Raw genomic sequence first — 12916 nt, 5'->3', positions numbered from 1 at the left:
TACATATGAAGAGTTCTGTTCCAAAATGAAGTATTCACCATTTAAAGATTTAAAGAAAAGAAAAGGAAAAAAGACTTAAGACGAGGTAGCACAAAATTAAATACTAGAAAACACTTTGACACACTGGATCCTCTGTATGTTGTATGAAAAGATGAACTTCAAGTAATTCAAGTAATGTTTTCCCTCCAAAATGGATATAAAGCATTTTGGAAACACCTTCTTCATTTGAAACAGTGGTGTTTTGTATCCATGTCAGACAACACACGTCAACAGACTGGTTCCTGTAATAATTTTTTATTATTCAAATGTTACGATTGGATTTACAGGCACATGGGGACAAGCAGGGCTCTTTCAGGTCCTCACAGGGGTTGGGAATATAAAGTCGCCTTGATACTGTCCAGACAGACAGAAAAAGACTTAAAAAAAAAAAAGCACAGATCAGTCCTGCAGGGCCGTGAGAGGCTGTGCAGCACATACACCTCCATCTAAGACAACATAGGGTTACAATACAAATAACTGGTACATTATAACTTAGAAATACTGTTTTATACATCATGTCTGTGTGTGCTGCACAGCCTGGACAGAGGGCCGACGGCAAAACTACATGATGGCTCACAGTCCAGATCAGCTGGAACAGTCACACAGAAACAGAGCGATAGAGGCGACGTGATGGAGGATGTTACGAGATGCCAGATCGGGACAGGAAACCACCTTTTCCATCCACCGGCTGCAGCGGCTGGTAGATTGAACAATGTGTAAGACTCTTTTCACCAGTCAAACAGAGATAAATGATTTCAAATTTGACGGTTTACTTTGATGGACTAACCAGTCACTGTCACTATTTTACCAGCCAACTAGATGTGTAGAATAGGACTCTGACTGATGTTTGGTTTCCTGCAAAAGCGGCTGGTGGAGAAGCCAGTTTTTCCAGCCAAAAGCCAAAATCCTGCAGCATGTGTCCGGCTGCCGGTCGTTTCCCGTCCGGCTCTAGATCTAGATCTGGAGCGACCGGTTTATCCCAGGCGGAAGGTGAGACTCTCCTGTACAGATGCTGCTGTTCAGGACCTGATTTTTAAAATCCCTGCTTCTCTACTGACACGCGAACACAACATGAAGGAGTGAGGACGATGACGACGTTTGAGACGTGCGCGATAAAACGTGAAGCCCTCGTTAGGACGACGTGACGTGATTACAACCAACCTTTATATTAAGGCACAAAACACTAATTAAAAACGGTTAACTAGCAACTTGTGACCAAGCTTATTATTTCCTTGGAGTCAAGCGTATAAATTCAGTAATATGAATCGTTAGGCGGGCGGTGGGAGGGGCTTCTCAGGGCGACGCCCCCTTACATCATGTCCTGATCAGTAAAAGGGTCAAAGCTCAAAAACAAAACAAAAGAAAAAGTCAATTAACTTGTGACCACCCACAGAGAATCAATAAAACACAAATGAAATATTGGCGTCGCTATGAGGCAGCAACACTGAGCCATGTATACAAGCAAGCATATTATAATAATATACCACAGACGTTATCATAGATATTTATATATATTACCTGGAGGTTTCGGTTGATTGTTTTGTGATAGAACCTTTGTGGCTGTTTGGGTGTTGGGTTTTTATTTCTTTTTTTTTTTTTTTTAAATCAGCCAGTCCTGAATCATTTAAGCATATATTTACACAAATAACAAATTCCTCACTCTATGTCATAATAAAAAACATTCACACAAAAATATAACATTTGAAATAATTATTAGCACCAGTGTATCAGATAAAATTCTCGCTACGCAAAATGTACAAAGTTGCATAGTGTTGGATTTAGCCTGGAAGAAAATGTTAATGGGTGATTGGCAATACACCTGTGATAAGCAGCAGCTTCGGGAGAAAAAAACTGAACAAAAAACATAAAGAAAAAACTTTGTAGTGTTATAAAACAAGTACATGAAATGATGTTTGACCATGGAGACGCCCCGCTGGAGAACATCAGAGCCGTTAAAGACGCCGAGTCTTCACTCAGCAGAGCGTGTCGGTGTTGAAATACTGTCGAAGACGGGAAATACTTTTCCTCTGCTGTTGCTGTCAGGCTCGTCGCTTTGGGAGGAGAGAGAGAACAACAAAGGCAAAATAAAAAAACTGAAAACGTAAAATGAGGATTCCTTCACTGCGTGGTTTCTGAAAACATGATCGGTTAAAAAACGCCAAGGACGGCGTTCAGACAGTATGCAGCCGTACAGCGAGCTGAACACAAGACTGGAAAACTCAGGCGCGACCGAGCCTGGCGCGCCCCGGGGCATGATGGGTAGAGAACCGGCCGGATACCGTATGAAACAGAAAACAAACACATGTACAAAGCGGACCTTCCTTAAGGGTGGAGGAAGTTTTGGTGTGGAGTGTTGGAGGGGGTGCAGTCACGTCGGGTTCTGGTTCTGGTTCTGGTTCTGGTTCTCTTGAGGTTTTCCGCCTCTCTGCACCAGGCTGCAGCCGGGACGCCGGCAGCACGGCTTCGCAACGCCGCTTAGTTCATTCCACCTCAACCATGTTACTGTGTCGAAAAACTGAAACGAGACAAAACAAAAAAAGAAAAGAAAAAAAAAAAAAAAACAGCTGCTTCTTTCGATAAAAACCGTGAACGTGGCTTGAAATATTGGCTTCTCTCTTGCAAAAGATGAAAAAAAAAGACAAAAGAATCCAAAGAAAAAATGTTTAAAAAACTGTTTTGGTAAAAAGGTGGCATGTTTTTTTTTTTTTGCCAGAGTGTTAGATGTGAGAGGGGGAGTGTTGGAGAGGGGAGGGAGGAGGAGGAGTGTGGGAGGTGAAGGGGGGGGGGGGGGGGGGGTTGGGAGGCTAAGGCCGCTCTAGAGACGGCGTGTTGAAGCAGCCGTCGGGTAACGTGTTCTTGATGTCGTTGAGGTTGGCGATGTCGGCGCGGATCTCGCGGATCTGCCGGTCGTAGTCGTTGATCATCTCCTCCTGGCTCTTCGCCACGTCGTTCAGCTCCTCCAGCTTCCTGTCCAGCGCGCTGTCGGCCATCTTGCCCTTGGCCTTCTTCAGCGACTCGTCGATCAGGTTCAGCTTGCTCAGGTCCACCTTGTCGATGTTTCCTGGACCGAGGACAGAGGAGATAGGAATTAGTTCCCCATTTCAAAACCACGGACATTTTCTGGACTTCATGACTGGACTTCTGGTCAGTAAAATTAAATCTGCTGAACATTATTCTACTCTACAACTAATATCACTGTGTGAAACGACAGCAGGTCTACAGCTACAAAAAAACACAAAGTTGTATCTGAACTAGGGCTGCAACTAACGATTCAGACTGTGTGGAGGTGTGAGGTCGGGGTCCTCGGGGTCCAGCTCTTACCCAGCTGCTCCAGCAGGGCGGTGATGGTGCCCAGGACCGTCTTGACGGCGCTCTTGGCCTTGCGAGCGTTGTCCTCCGCCTCTTTAGCGTTGTTCGACGCCTGGGGGGGGAAATTAATCGTGTTATTATCCACACACAAAATATATTTTACTGATCACTGTTCATGCTTGGTGAAGTCTGGCTTCTTCATCTGAGATTTGGGCCAGTCTGAAGTCCAACCTACAGGTTAAATTTAAAAATCATAAAACACATTTTCATAGTCAGGCTTTTATGTTGGCTTTGCCTCATTTTATTCCTGTTGTATTTGCCTGCTCTATTTCTGCTCATCATTAATCTCTTCTATCAATTATCTCCATCTTTTCATTTATTAACATCTTATTCTTCAGTCTGTAAACTCTGTTTTGAACAGTACTTCACCTACAGTACAGTCATCATCACTCCTGCTCAGTGTGAGTTCTCCAGACTGTGGCCAGGCAGAGTGACCGAGCGTGTAAATCCACAGCCGAAGTTTGGGTTTCCAAACGGCTTCAGAAACCGACCACAAACTAACAGAAACGTTCCAGTCCACTTACTGGCCACTTCCTGCTGTTTAAGGATGTGGTGTAGTGATATTTACACTCTGTGTGGTCAAACAGAAACCAAATCACATGGTGGTTTAGGGCGAGACGCCAAAAACCACCAAGAGTTTGGTCGCAGGAGGAAGGCTGTTTCTACGAGGGAAAACCGCTGAATTTAACCCTCATACATGTTACTTCTAATCCAAGCGAACATTCACAGCTTCCTCCAGTGGACAGAGAAGAGGTCTGAGCAGAGAGACTGAGCGCGCTCACAACCACATGTACATTCTGTCCCTTCTATCTTGATATGGGAGTTTTAGTTTTAACTGTTTTTATGTTCTCTGTTGCTCTGTCAATCATGGCTTCTTAAACATTTTCATACCACAGACCCACATTTGATAAAATGTAGTCCCATTTGGAAGATTTTAGTTGTTGGTTTAGTTTATTGAACTGTCTGCTTTGTATGTGGAGAGAGAACATGAAGCCTTGGATGACAACAGTGACTCTCATACACTCTCTAAATGGGATCATTTCTAGGGAATCAAATTAAACAACTCCTTCAAACCAATCTCCTCAAGAACCAACTGGAACTGTCTCCAGGAACCCTGGAACTCACTGAAAGACCCTTAGAACTCAATGAAGGACTGCTGGAACTCACTAAAGACCCTTGCAACCCACTCAAGGACCTCCGGAACCTCCCTCAAGATCTCTTACAACACACTCAAGGACCTCTGCAATGCCCTCAAGGACCCCCTAGAACATCCTCATGGACAAACCCACTCAGAGACCCCTGGAACCCCTCAAGGACCCCTGGAACTCACTCAAAGCCCCTGCGAACCACTCAAGGACCTCCGGAACCTCCCTTAAGGACTCTTGCAACATACTCAAGGACCCCCTAGTCCTCAAGGACAGACCCCTGGAACTCATTCAAACACCCCTGAAACCCCTCAAGGACCCCAGAAACCCCTAAAGGACCCGTGGAACCTCCTCAAGGACCCAATGGAACCCCCCAAAGACTCCCAGAACCTCCTCAAGGACCGCTGGAACCCACTGAAGGACCCTGTAGGTCTCCAGCCTCCACTTTGAGACACCACTGCTGTAACGCACTGGTGTGTCCAACCGTTCACCCGTCTGTTTTAAAAGCTCTGCTTCACCAGGTCGTACCATTCCAGCCATCATCATGTCCTGGTCGGCCTCGGCCTTCTTCTTGGCCAGTTCCTGCTCGGCGGTGCTCAGCTGGTCCATCATGTCGTTGACCTCGTCGTCCAGCTTGTTGGTGTCCTGGAACGCCTTCTCCGCATCCTCCTTGGTCTTGGCTGAACCCTGAGCAGGGAGAACAGAGGTTTCACAAAGGGTTAGGAGGATAGTCAGAGTCTTCCACCTCTTTTATGATGGAGGTCCCTCCTTTTGTTTTCAGTGAAAACCTCAGAAAAAGAGATGGAACATCCGCACACTTAGATCCATGCAGAATTTCATTTATTACTGAGCTTTCGGTCAGACAGAGTCTTATATTCTCTTAATTAGCCATATCAAAACATCTGTGTGACCCAGTCATGTCACAAGAAATACCACATGGGTATTGTCCCAAACACAGTAATAGAGGACTACAACATAGAGTAGGAGACACAGTGTGTACAGAGACATAAATCCAGGAAACAAGCCTAAAAAGTGTGTTTGTAAAAGTGTTTTAAAGGAAGACACCGGGTTGCCAGGTTGGTGACGGTTTCTGCCGTACCTTCTGCACGGCGCTGGCGATCCTCTCGGCCTCCTCCGCCTTGGTCTTGGCCTCCCGGGCGTCGGACGCCGCGTTGCCGAGCGCCGCCTCTGCCTGCCTGGTCTTCTCGTTGGCGGCCATGATGGTGGCGTTGATGGCCGGGATCTTCTTCATGGCGTCCTCTGCCGCCGTCTTGTTGTCGTTCACCCTTTTGTCGAAGTCTGCCGGGGGAAATGGCGAGGGAAAAGAAGGATAATGTGACGCACGGGATGAATAAACTCCAGATGAGAAGGATTTTTTGCCATTTGGGAGGTTGGGAAGGATATGAGGAAAGAAATGTTTCACAAATGTTGGCTACAACCATCTCACCTCCATCTCAACTGAATATTCAAGGCCATTTGTTACTGTACTGCTTGTTTTTAAATGCACCAAGAATTTGACTCAAATAACGGCACCAAGATGCCTGAAAATGCAAGTCTCAGTCCTCTAACAAGAGAACTGCAGTGCGGTTTGTTAGGAGTGAGAATGTAACCCGAGGAAACCACCCAAAAACACAAAGGATTATGGGTAAAAGAGACGGATGCGGTTCCTCATGCTTGGAAAGCCTAGCAGAACAAAATGGACTGATGCTCATACTCAGCTGTTTCTTCATGTGTTCTTAACTGGTACGAACACCACAGAAGAAGAGACAGACAAGTCCATCATGTTAGCTGCAGTTAGGTGTAATGAGGTGGCATTTGGAGCAGGATAGGCCTTTCTTCCAGGTGAACAAACACGGAACATCAGCTGCTTCTGTGGATCATGGTATTTGCTGTCAAACTTTGGTTCAAATACCGATCTGTGGAATCTGCCGAATTTGAATATTTCAAAACGTCTGGAAAACAATGTGTTGCTTCACTTAATTCGATGAAGAGGATGTGGTGCCTGCAAATGACTTCACAGAGAGAGACGTGATCTAATAAAAAAACGAAAAACAAAACATAATTCACGGCGTGTTTAATCCATCACGCCCGGTGCTTCCTGTCGCTGCGTGGAATCGCTCCAAACGAAGCGCTGCGGGTTTGGTTTTTGAAAGAAATCTCAGTCTGACTGCAACGCTCTCATACGACCAAACAAACCGAAATAAAACCGTTCAACCCCTCCAGATCTCCAAATCACGGCTCTAAACCAGCTGAAGACACCCAGAGAGACAGACAGATGCAGACAGACAGGTAGAGAGACAGACGGGCACCTCTCAGGTCGGCCAGGATGTCCTCGGCCTCGCGGTAGGTGGACCGGCCCTTCTTGGCCGCCTCTTCAGCCAGAGCCTTGGCGGCGTCGGCCCGGGCCAGCAGCTGATCCGCAGTCTGAAACACAACAGAACAAGACCGTCTCACCCACACACATCTGTTTCTTGGTGTCAGTATTGCAGGTATGTAGTAACTTTTTACCATGAAATGACCAGGTTAGGAAGTAAAACTCTAAACTGTATTTATAACACTACAGTCCTCAGTAAAGACCATGCTAGTAGATAGTAAACCCTATTTAAGTTGAGGTTGTTCTATCCCAATCTATTTTCTACTTTGATGGAGATCCACATGAGCCTCAACTGAATTAAACTCTCCTCAAGCTGCCGTCTCGACTGCCTGACCTGTGTACCACTGTGTTTACCTGACAGCTCTTGAAGTTCCACCAATGACAGAATCTACATTTACCTTTCTACAAACAAGTTCAAATTCTTGTAGCGCACATAAGATTCTTTGAAAAGAAGCATGAAGACAGTTTGTCCATTCAGAACAGCTGCAGGTCAGCAGGCAGATAAGGTGTACTTGCTTGCGTGCAGTTCTCTTTTAGAGAGCTTGTTTGTGCTAAAAATTGATTTGCATAAATTTCTTGGTGAATAAGATGAAAACTCTGCACTCTTAAAAGGATGAGTTTGGCAATTTTGGACATACATATATAATTTGTCTCTCATATAGCTGTGAGATATAGATATTTTGACAAACAGTTTGGACTCATTGTTGCAGCAAGAGGCTTCAACTGACAACTGACTGGAGACAACACTGTCTGTGGGTCCAACAACTACAGACAAGACTGTCTGTGGGTCCAACAACTACAGACAAGACTGTCTGTGGGTCCAACAACTACAGACAAGACTGTCTGTGGGGATGAAGAGACTCATTATATAGAGGAACAGAATCAATGAACTGATCCTTTAAGCAACTGAGGTACAAAATAAAAGTGCAGCCTGCCCTCAGTCTCAGTGAATCTGGACCTGAATGCAGCAGACTCAGATTCTCCATCACAGCGTTCTTCTGGCTCATTAACATTATATTTAGTCTGGATGGCAGGAAGCTGGTTAGTCACATTTGCCATGTGATCATTTCTAATTTCATAAGGCTAATCTTAGACCGGCAAACACTCAGACTGTTTGAGGTCAGAGTCTCCAATCAGCTTTCAGCCTCAACATGGCCGACAGCACGTTACATTACCTTACAGTCACACCGCAGGCAGTTAGCCAACACACTTATCTATAGTGAGCAGGTAGGGGTTCAGCGTCTTGCTCAAGGACACTTGACACATGACTGTTGCTGACATCGAACCCGTGACTCTTCAGTTACAGGACGCTCTCTCTGACCCTCGTCCTCCCTGTCACTACGACACAGACTGGGAGGGAGAAGTTCTGGAAACCTGGCAGCCTGTGTGTAACTGTTTTAATACAGGGGGTCTGCAGGTTTCAGGAGGCCAAATCTAAGACTTCTTAAGACCTTTTTAATGCTGCCTGGAACTGAATATAAGACCAATCTATAGAACAACAGAGAAACAAGGCTGTCAAAACCAGCCTGTTTCTGACTGAACAGCTAATGAAAGCTGTGAAACTATAACTGGTCAGATTCATCTAAGAGTGAACATGCAGTACTAAGAAACCTAAACCTTACATGAACAAACCTAAGACCTCTAATAAATGGATTTAAGACATTTTAAAGGGGGGGTATCCTAGGATGTGACAATTCTTAGTATTTCTGGTGATTTACTTGGAGGTGTGAAGTAATCACAGTAAAAAAATTGAATCATGTTACTATGCTGTTTCCTCAGAGCCACCAACTATAAAACACGCCCCCTTGTACAAGCCAGTCAGATTTTGCTCCAGTTTCTATGTAGACACTGGACTGTCTGAAATCGACCAATCAGCGCTAAGAGGACGGCGGGCCTTCCAGAATGGCCAGCAGCTCATTAGCATAAGAAGCTGCTTATGTAAAACGACCTGTTTTCTTGTAGGTGGGAAACAAATACTGGGAAGTGAAGAGCTAAAGCTAAAACTAAACGATTTTTACTGAAAAAAACTTAACATGTATTTTATAAACACCAGGTAATTATATAAAATTGCTGAAAAAGCAAATGATACCCCTCCTTTAATACTTTTTAAAGGTCTTAAATTTTCATATTTTAAGGCCTTTTTCAGACTTTTTAAGGACCCCTGGATACTCTGGCCTGTAATACTATTGATTCTCCAAATTCCAAATTTTTCCACAGCTGAAGAGTAACTGGTACCTGCTGCTCAGTTTTGCCCTTGTCCAGCAGCTTGCGGACTTCCAGCTCCTTGGCCTTCAGGTCGTCTCTCAGGTCGTTGTATTCCTTGTCCGTCTTGTCGATCAGCTTGTCCAGGTCGGACGCCTCCTTCTTGATCTTAGTGGCTTCATCCTGCAGACACAACAGACTTATGGTCAGTGATCCCAGTGAGTCAGTGAATAAAAGATAAAACACCATTTACTGTCCGGAGGGAAAATTCAGTCTGCAAGGCCAGCAGAGGACAGACTGCATCAGACACAAAACATCCAACACACCGGAAACATTATTAAAATCAAAGCATCTTCCCTCTGTAGGTCTTGATATTGTTATATATAAGATATACGTTTTCTGCTGCTAGAAGCCTTCTCATGGTGATTTTCCAATTGTGTTATTTTATGCTTTGTTTGCTTAATGAAAAGGATCTTAAAAATTCCTGCACAAATAAAACATTCTATTCAAATTATGAATATTATTATCCTCCTCACCTCCAGGGACTTGGTGTCGAAGGGCGGCAGGCTGGTCAGGTTGGCGAAGATCTTCAGCGCCTTGTCTCCTGCCTCCTCCGCCTCTGCATGAACCTTGTTGGCCTGTTTCTCCAGGTTCTTGGCCAGATCTTTGGCCTCGTTGTACCTGAGAAGCAGCGTGGAGACGAGTTACAGCGCTGCATGTTCAGTTCACCCATATGAAAATCCCTATTCAGTCAGGAGTATTGTCATGTGGGGGACGTCATGTGATTAATACATTTCCCCCCAACCTCTGTGTTTTATCAGACACATTCAGTCCGCCGAAATCATCACTGCCCCCCAAAACGCTATAAAGAAAGATTTTGCTTCCTAAATTTCATCAGTCAATATTTCAAAATCACAGATCATTCCATCCTCAAAAACATGAACTGTTTTGTAAGTAAAGGTGTTAGGATGACTCCCACTCTACCCATAACAACAACAATAATAATAATACCAAGCATCATTCTGTTGGAGGAGGTGTCTGTTTCCAGATGGTGGATCTCTCATTTTAGAATGAAACTATTCCTTTGTAAAAAGGTAAAGATTTTACATTTTGTCACAAAAAGATTAAAGAAACCGTTTCATCCCACCAGGCTGTCATCAGCGCTCAGAGCTGAAATTTTCTTTGTATTAACTTTTCATTTTTTGCACTGTCACAATAAAAGAGCGTTTTTTTTTTTATCTCAGCTTCTTAATGTGCTTTTTTTTCAGGTTTGATGCCCTAAATGTGCAAACTTTTCCCTTCTGATGGCGTTTTTGAACACTTTTGAGCCAGTGCACTCAAATGCTCTTTTTATCTTTCTTTCTTTTTTAAAGTCATTTTACTAGACAAATTATGTATTTTTTGTGTTTTATGTGAAGCACACTGAATTTGCCTTGTGTATGAAATGTGGTGTATAAATAAAGTTTGCCTTGCCTCAAGTAATCACTAGTGTGTTAGTCTTTGTCTTTATTCAGTATCTCTAGAGCGAGGCACTAACGCTGCGGGGTTGGCGGTTCCAACCCCCCAGATGTCACGTGTTTGCGTGATGTTTGTCACGTGACCAACGGACGAGGAGGAAGCGGCGTGACGTACTTCCTGTTCAGCTCGTCGATCTCCTGGCCGGTCTTGCTCTCTCCGTCCAGCGTCTTCATCAGCAGGTTGAAGGCCTTGGTGGACGTGTCGTTGGCGTCTTTGGCGATCTTCTCGATCTGGTCGGCGTCCATCTTGTGCCTGCGGAGAGCGCACATGGAGGAAGTGATGTCATGACGACAACGAGGCTTTCAACAGAACAGAAGCTTCAATAAGTAAAGTTCTGTGTCGTCCTGATTTAAAATTTTTTTTTTTTTTTTGAAGAATAGAAGAAGGAAGAAAATTTAGGAACATGATCAGCAAAAAATAATTGAAAATGCCCAAAGTGCTTGGAGTCTCAAGCAGGACGTGCTCTCTTTTTTCAGTTTTCAGTTTTCTGAATTTTTTTTTTTTTTGGCACTGTCAAAAAAAACCAAGTAAAAGCAAACTTTGTGTTTTTTTAACTGAACATTTCCACAGTCATTTATGCTGAATGAGTTTCATAACTCCTGAGCCTTTAAAACCTGTTAAAACCCCTTGTATACTTACTAATAATTACTAATACTAATACAAGGGCAACAATTAGAAAATAAGTAAATAAGAGCTTTTTGCCCAGAAACTGCACTTTGCTATTAAAACTGCAGCACTGTAGAAACCTGACAAGAACTTCAGTTTCTTTTAACTGAACATGGACAGTACTTAGACAGTATTTGGACAGTACTTGGACAGTACTTGGACAGTACTTGGACAGTACTTGGACAGTACTTGGACAGTACTTGGACAGTATTTGGACAGTATTTGGACAGTACTTGGACAGTATTTGGACAGTACTTGGACAGTACTTGGACAGTATTTGGACAGTACTTGGACAGTACTTGGACAGTACTTGGACAGTATTTGGACAGTATTTGTCACGGCGGAGTCTTACTTGTCGGCCAGGTTGCGAGCCTCCTCAGCCAGCAGCGTCATGTTGTTGCGGTCTCCGGTCCCGCTGGGGGTTTTGATGTCCTGCAGGATCACAGAGGGAAGCATGAGGAACAAACTGTACTGAGGGAAAACACTGGGAGCCTGGACCATGGATTAAAAGGTCACACTTAGTTTGGACTATAATGACTCACTGAAAAGTCTCGTGAGTTTGAACAGGGAAAAATACAGTTTCCATGTTGTTTCTTTTTGAGAAGACCATGAGAAGAGCAGAGCTTTGCCACTAACAAGAACATGACACACACACACAGGGGGAAACCTCCCTTCAGAAATGAATGGAAGTTGTATATCTCCAAACAACTAAACTCCTGAAACATGACAGGTAAAACGACACTCCTTCACCCATGATTAGAAATCAGATGTTCTAATCCTGTGTGACCGCAGCGTATAAACAGGATGTCTCAAAACTATTTTTGAACCCAAACGGCTAAGTGGGAAGTTCATTGTCGCTGTGAGAACATCACGAGACACCGGGTGAGATCCATCATGGCGGCGACCTGCTGCTAGATCAACCAAACAAACTCTGCTACTACTTGCAAAACAAACCATATCGATAATTTAACGGAAACTTGGAAGACGATATCGACGAATTCTGATAAACTACTGGATCTAACCATCTGATACTGGAAGACCTGGAAAAATGCATCGACGAGTGTTTCCACGAGCTGCGCATCACGTCTAAACCGACCGAGACGGGACTGGCGGTCCTCAGAGATGGACCCGAGGTTAATGTACTCAATCCATTAATAACACACATCAGTCCTTGAGCTGCTACATGTCTTGGGTTCAGCCAGTCACAGCTAGAAACACTCCCAACAAGAAAACAACAAACTAGCAGCAGCTTCACGGTTCACGCACCACTTTGCTGATGGCGTCCTTGGCCTTGTCCAGCTCCTGGCGCGCTCGGTCGATCAGGTTCTCGGCGTCGCGGACTCGGTTGCGGGCGCGGTCGGCCTGGGCGCCGGTGTCGTCCACCGTGTTGCGGATGTTCTGCAGCCGGTTCCACTGGGTGGTCAGCGTGTTGTTGATGCTGTTCAGACGCTCCAGCAGGCCCTTGTCTACATCTGCAGGGTCAAAGGTCAGGGGGGAGGGGAGAGGGAATCAACGGTCAGTTCCAAAATGAGACCCAGCATTTGGAAAAACAACGCCTACTCTACCAAAAGCTGTCAGGAACTTCTCTGATGAGGCTTAAGGA

The 12916-nt window shown here is 44.6% G+C and overlaps 1 protein-coding gene across 1 annotated transcript in view; it reads right to left on the bottom strand.

The window, feature by feature from the left end:
* Positions 1-278: 278 nt before the first annotated feature.
* The window catches only part of lamc1 (laminin, gamma 1), a 72545-nt gene continuing 59907 nt past the window's right edge, over positions 279-12916 (bottom strand). The window contains exons 17-26 of the mRNA XM_078287896.1: positions 12580-12785; positions 11666-11745; positions 10762-10899; positions 9666-9810; positions 9163-9312; positions 6863-6977; positions 5653-5852; positions 5082-5240; positions 3361-3460; positions 279-3100 (exon numbers count right to left, since the gene is read on the bottom strand). Of these exons, the coding sequence (XP_078144022.1) occupies positions 2844-3100; positions 3361-3460; positions 5082-5240; positions 5653-5852; positions 6863-6977; positions 9163-9312; positions 9666-9810; positions 10762-10899; positions 11666-11745; positions 12580-12785 (1550 nt within the window). The 3' untranslated portion in view covers positions 279-2843. The remainder of the gene's footprint in view (positions 3101-3360; positions 3461-5081; positions 5241-5652; positions 5853-6862; positions 6978-9162; positions 9313-9665; positions 9811-10761; positions 10900-11665; positions 11746-12579; positions 12786-12916) is intronic.

This window comes from Centroberyx gerrardi, chromosome 13 (assembly GCF_048128805.1).
Source record: "Centroberyx gerrardi isolate f3 chromosome 13, fCenGer3.hap1.cur.20231027, whole genome shotgun sequence".
Classification (NCBI taxonomy): domain Eukaryota; kingdom Metazoa; phylum Chordata; class Actinopteri; order Beryciformes; family Berycidae; genus Centroberyx; species Centroberyx gerrardi.
Note: the sequence above shows the minus strand (reverse complement) of the source record. Positions and strands in the feature narration are given on the sequence as shown.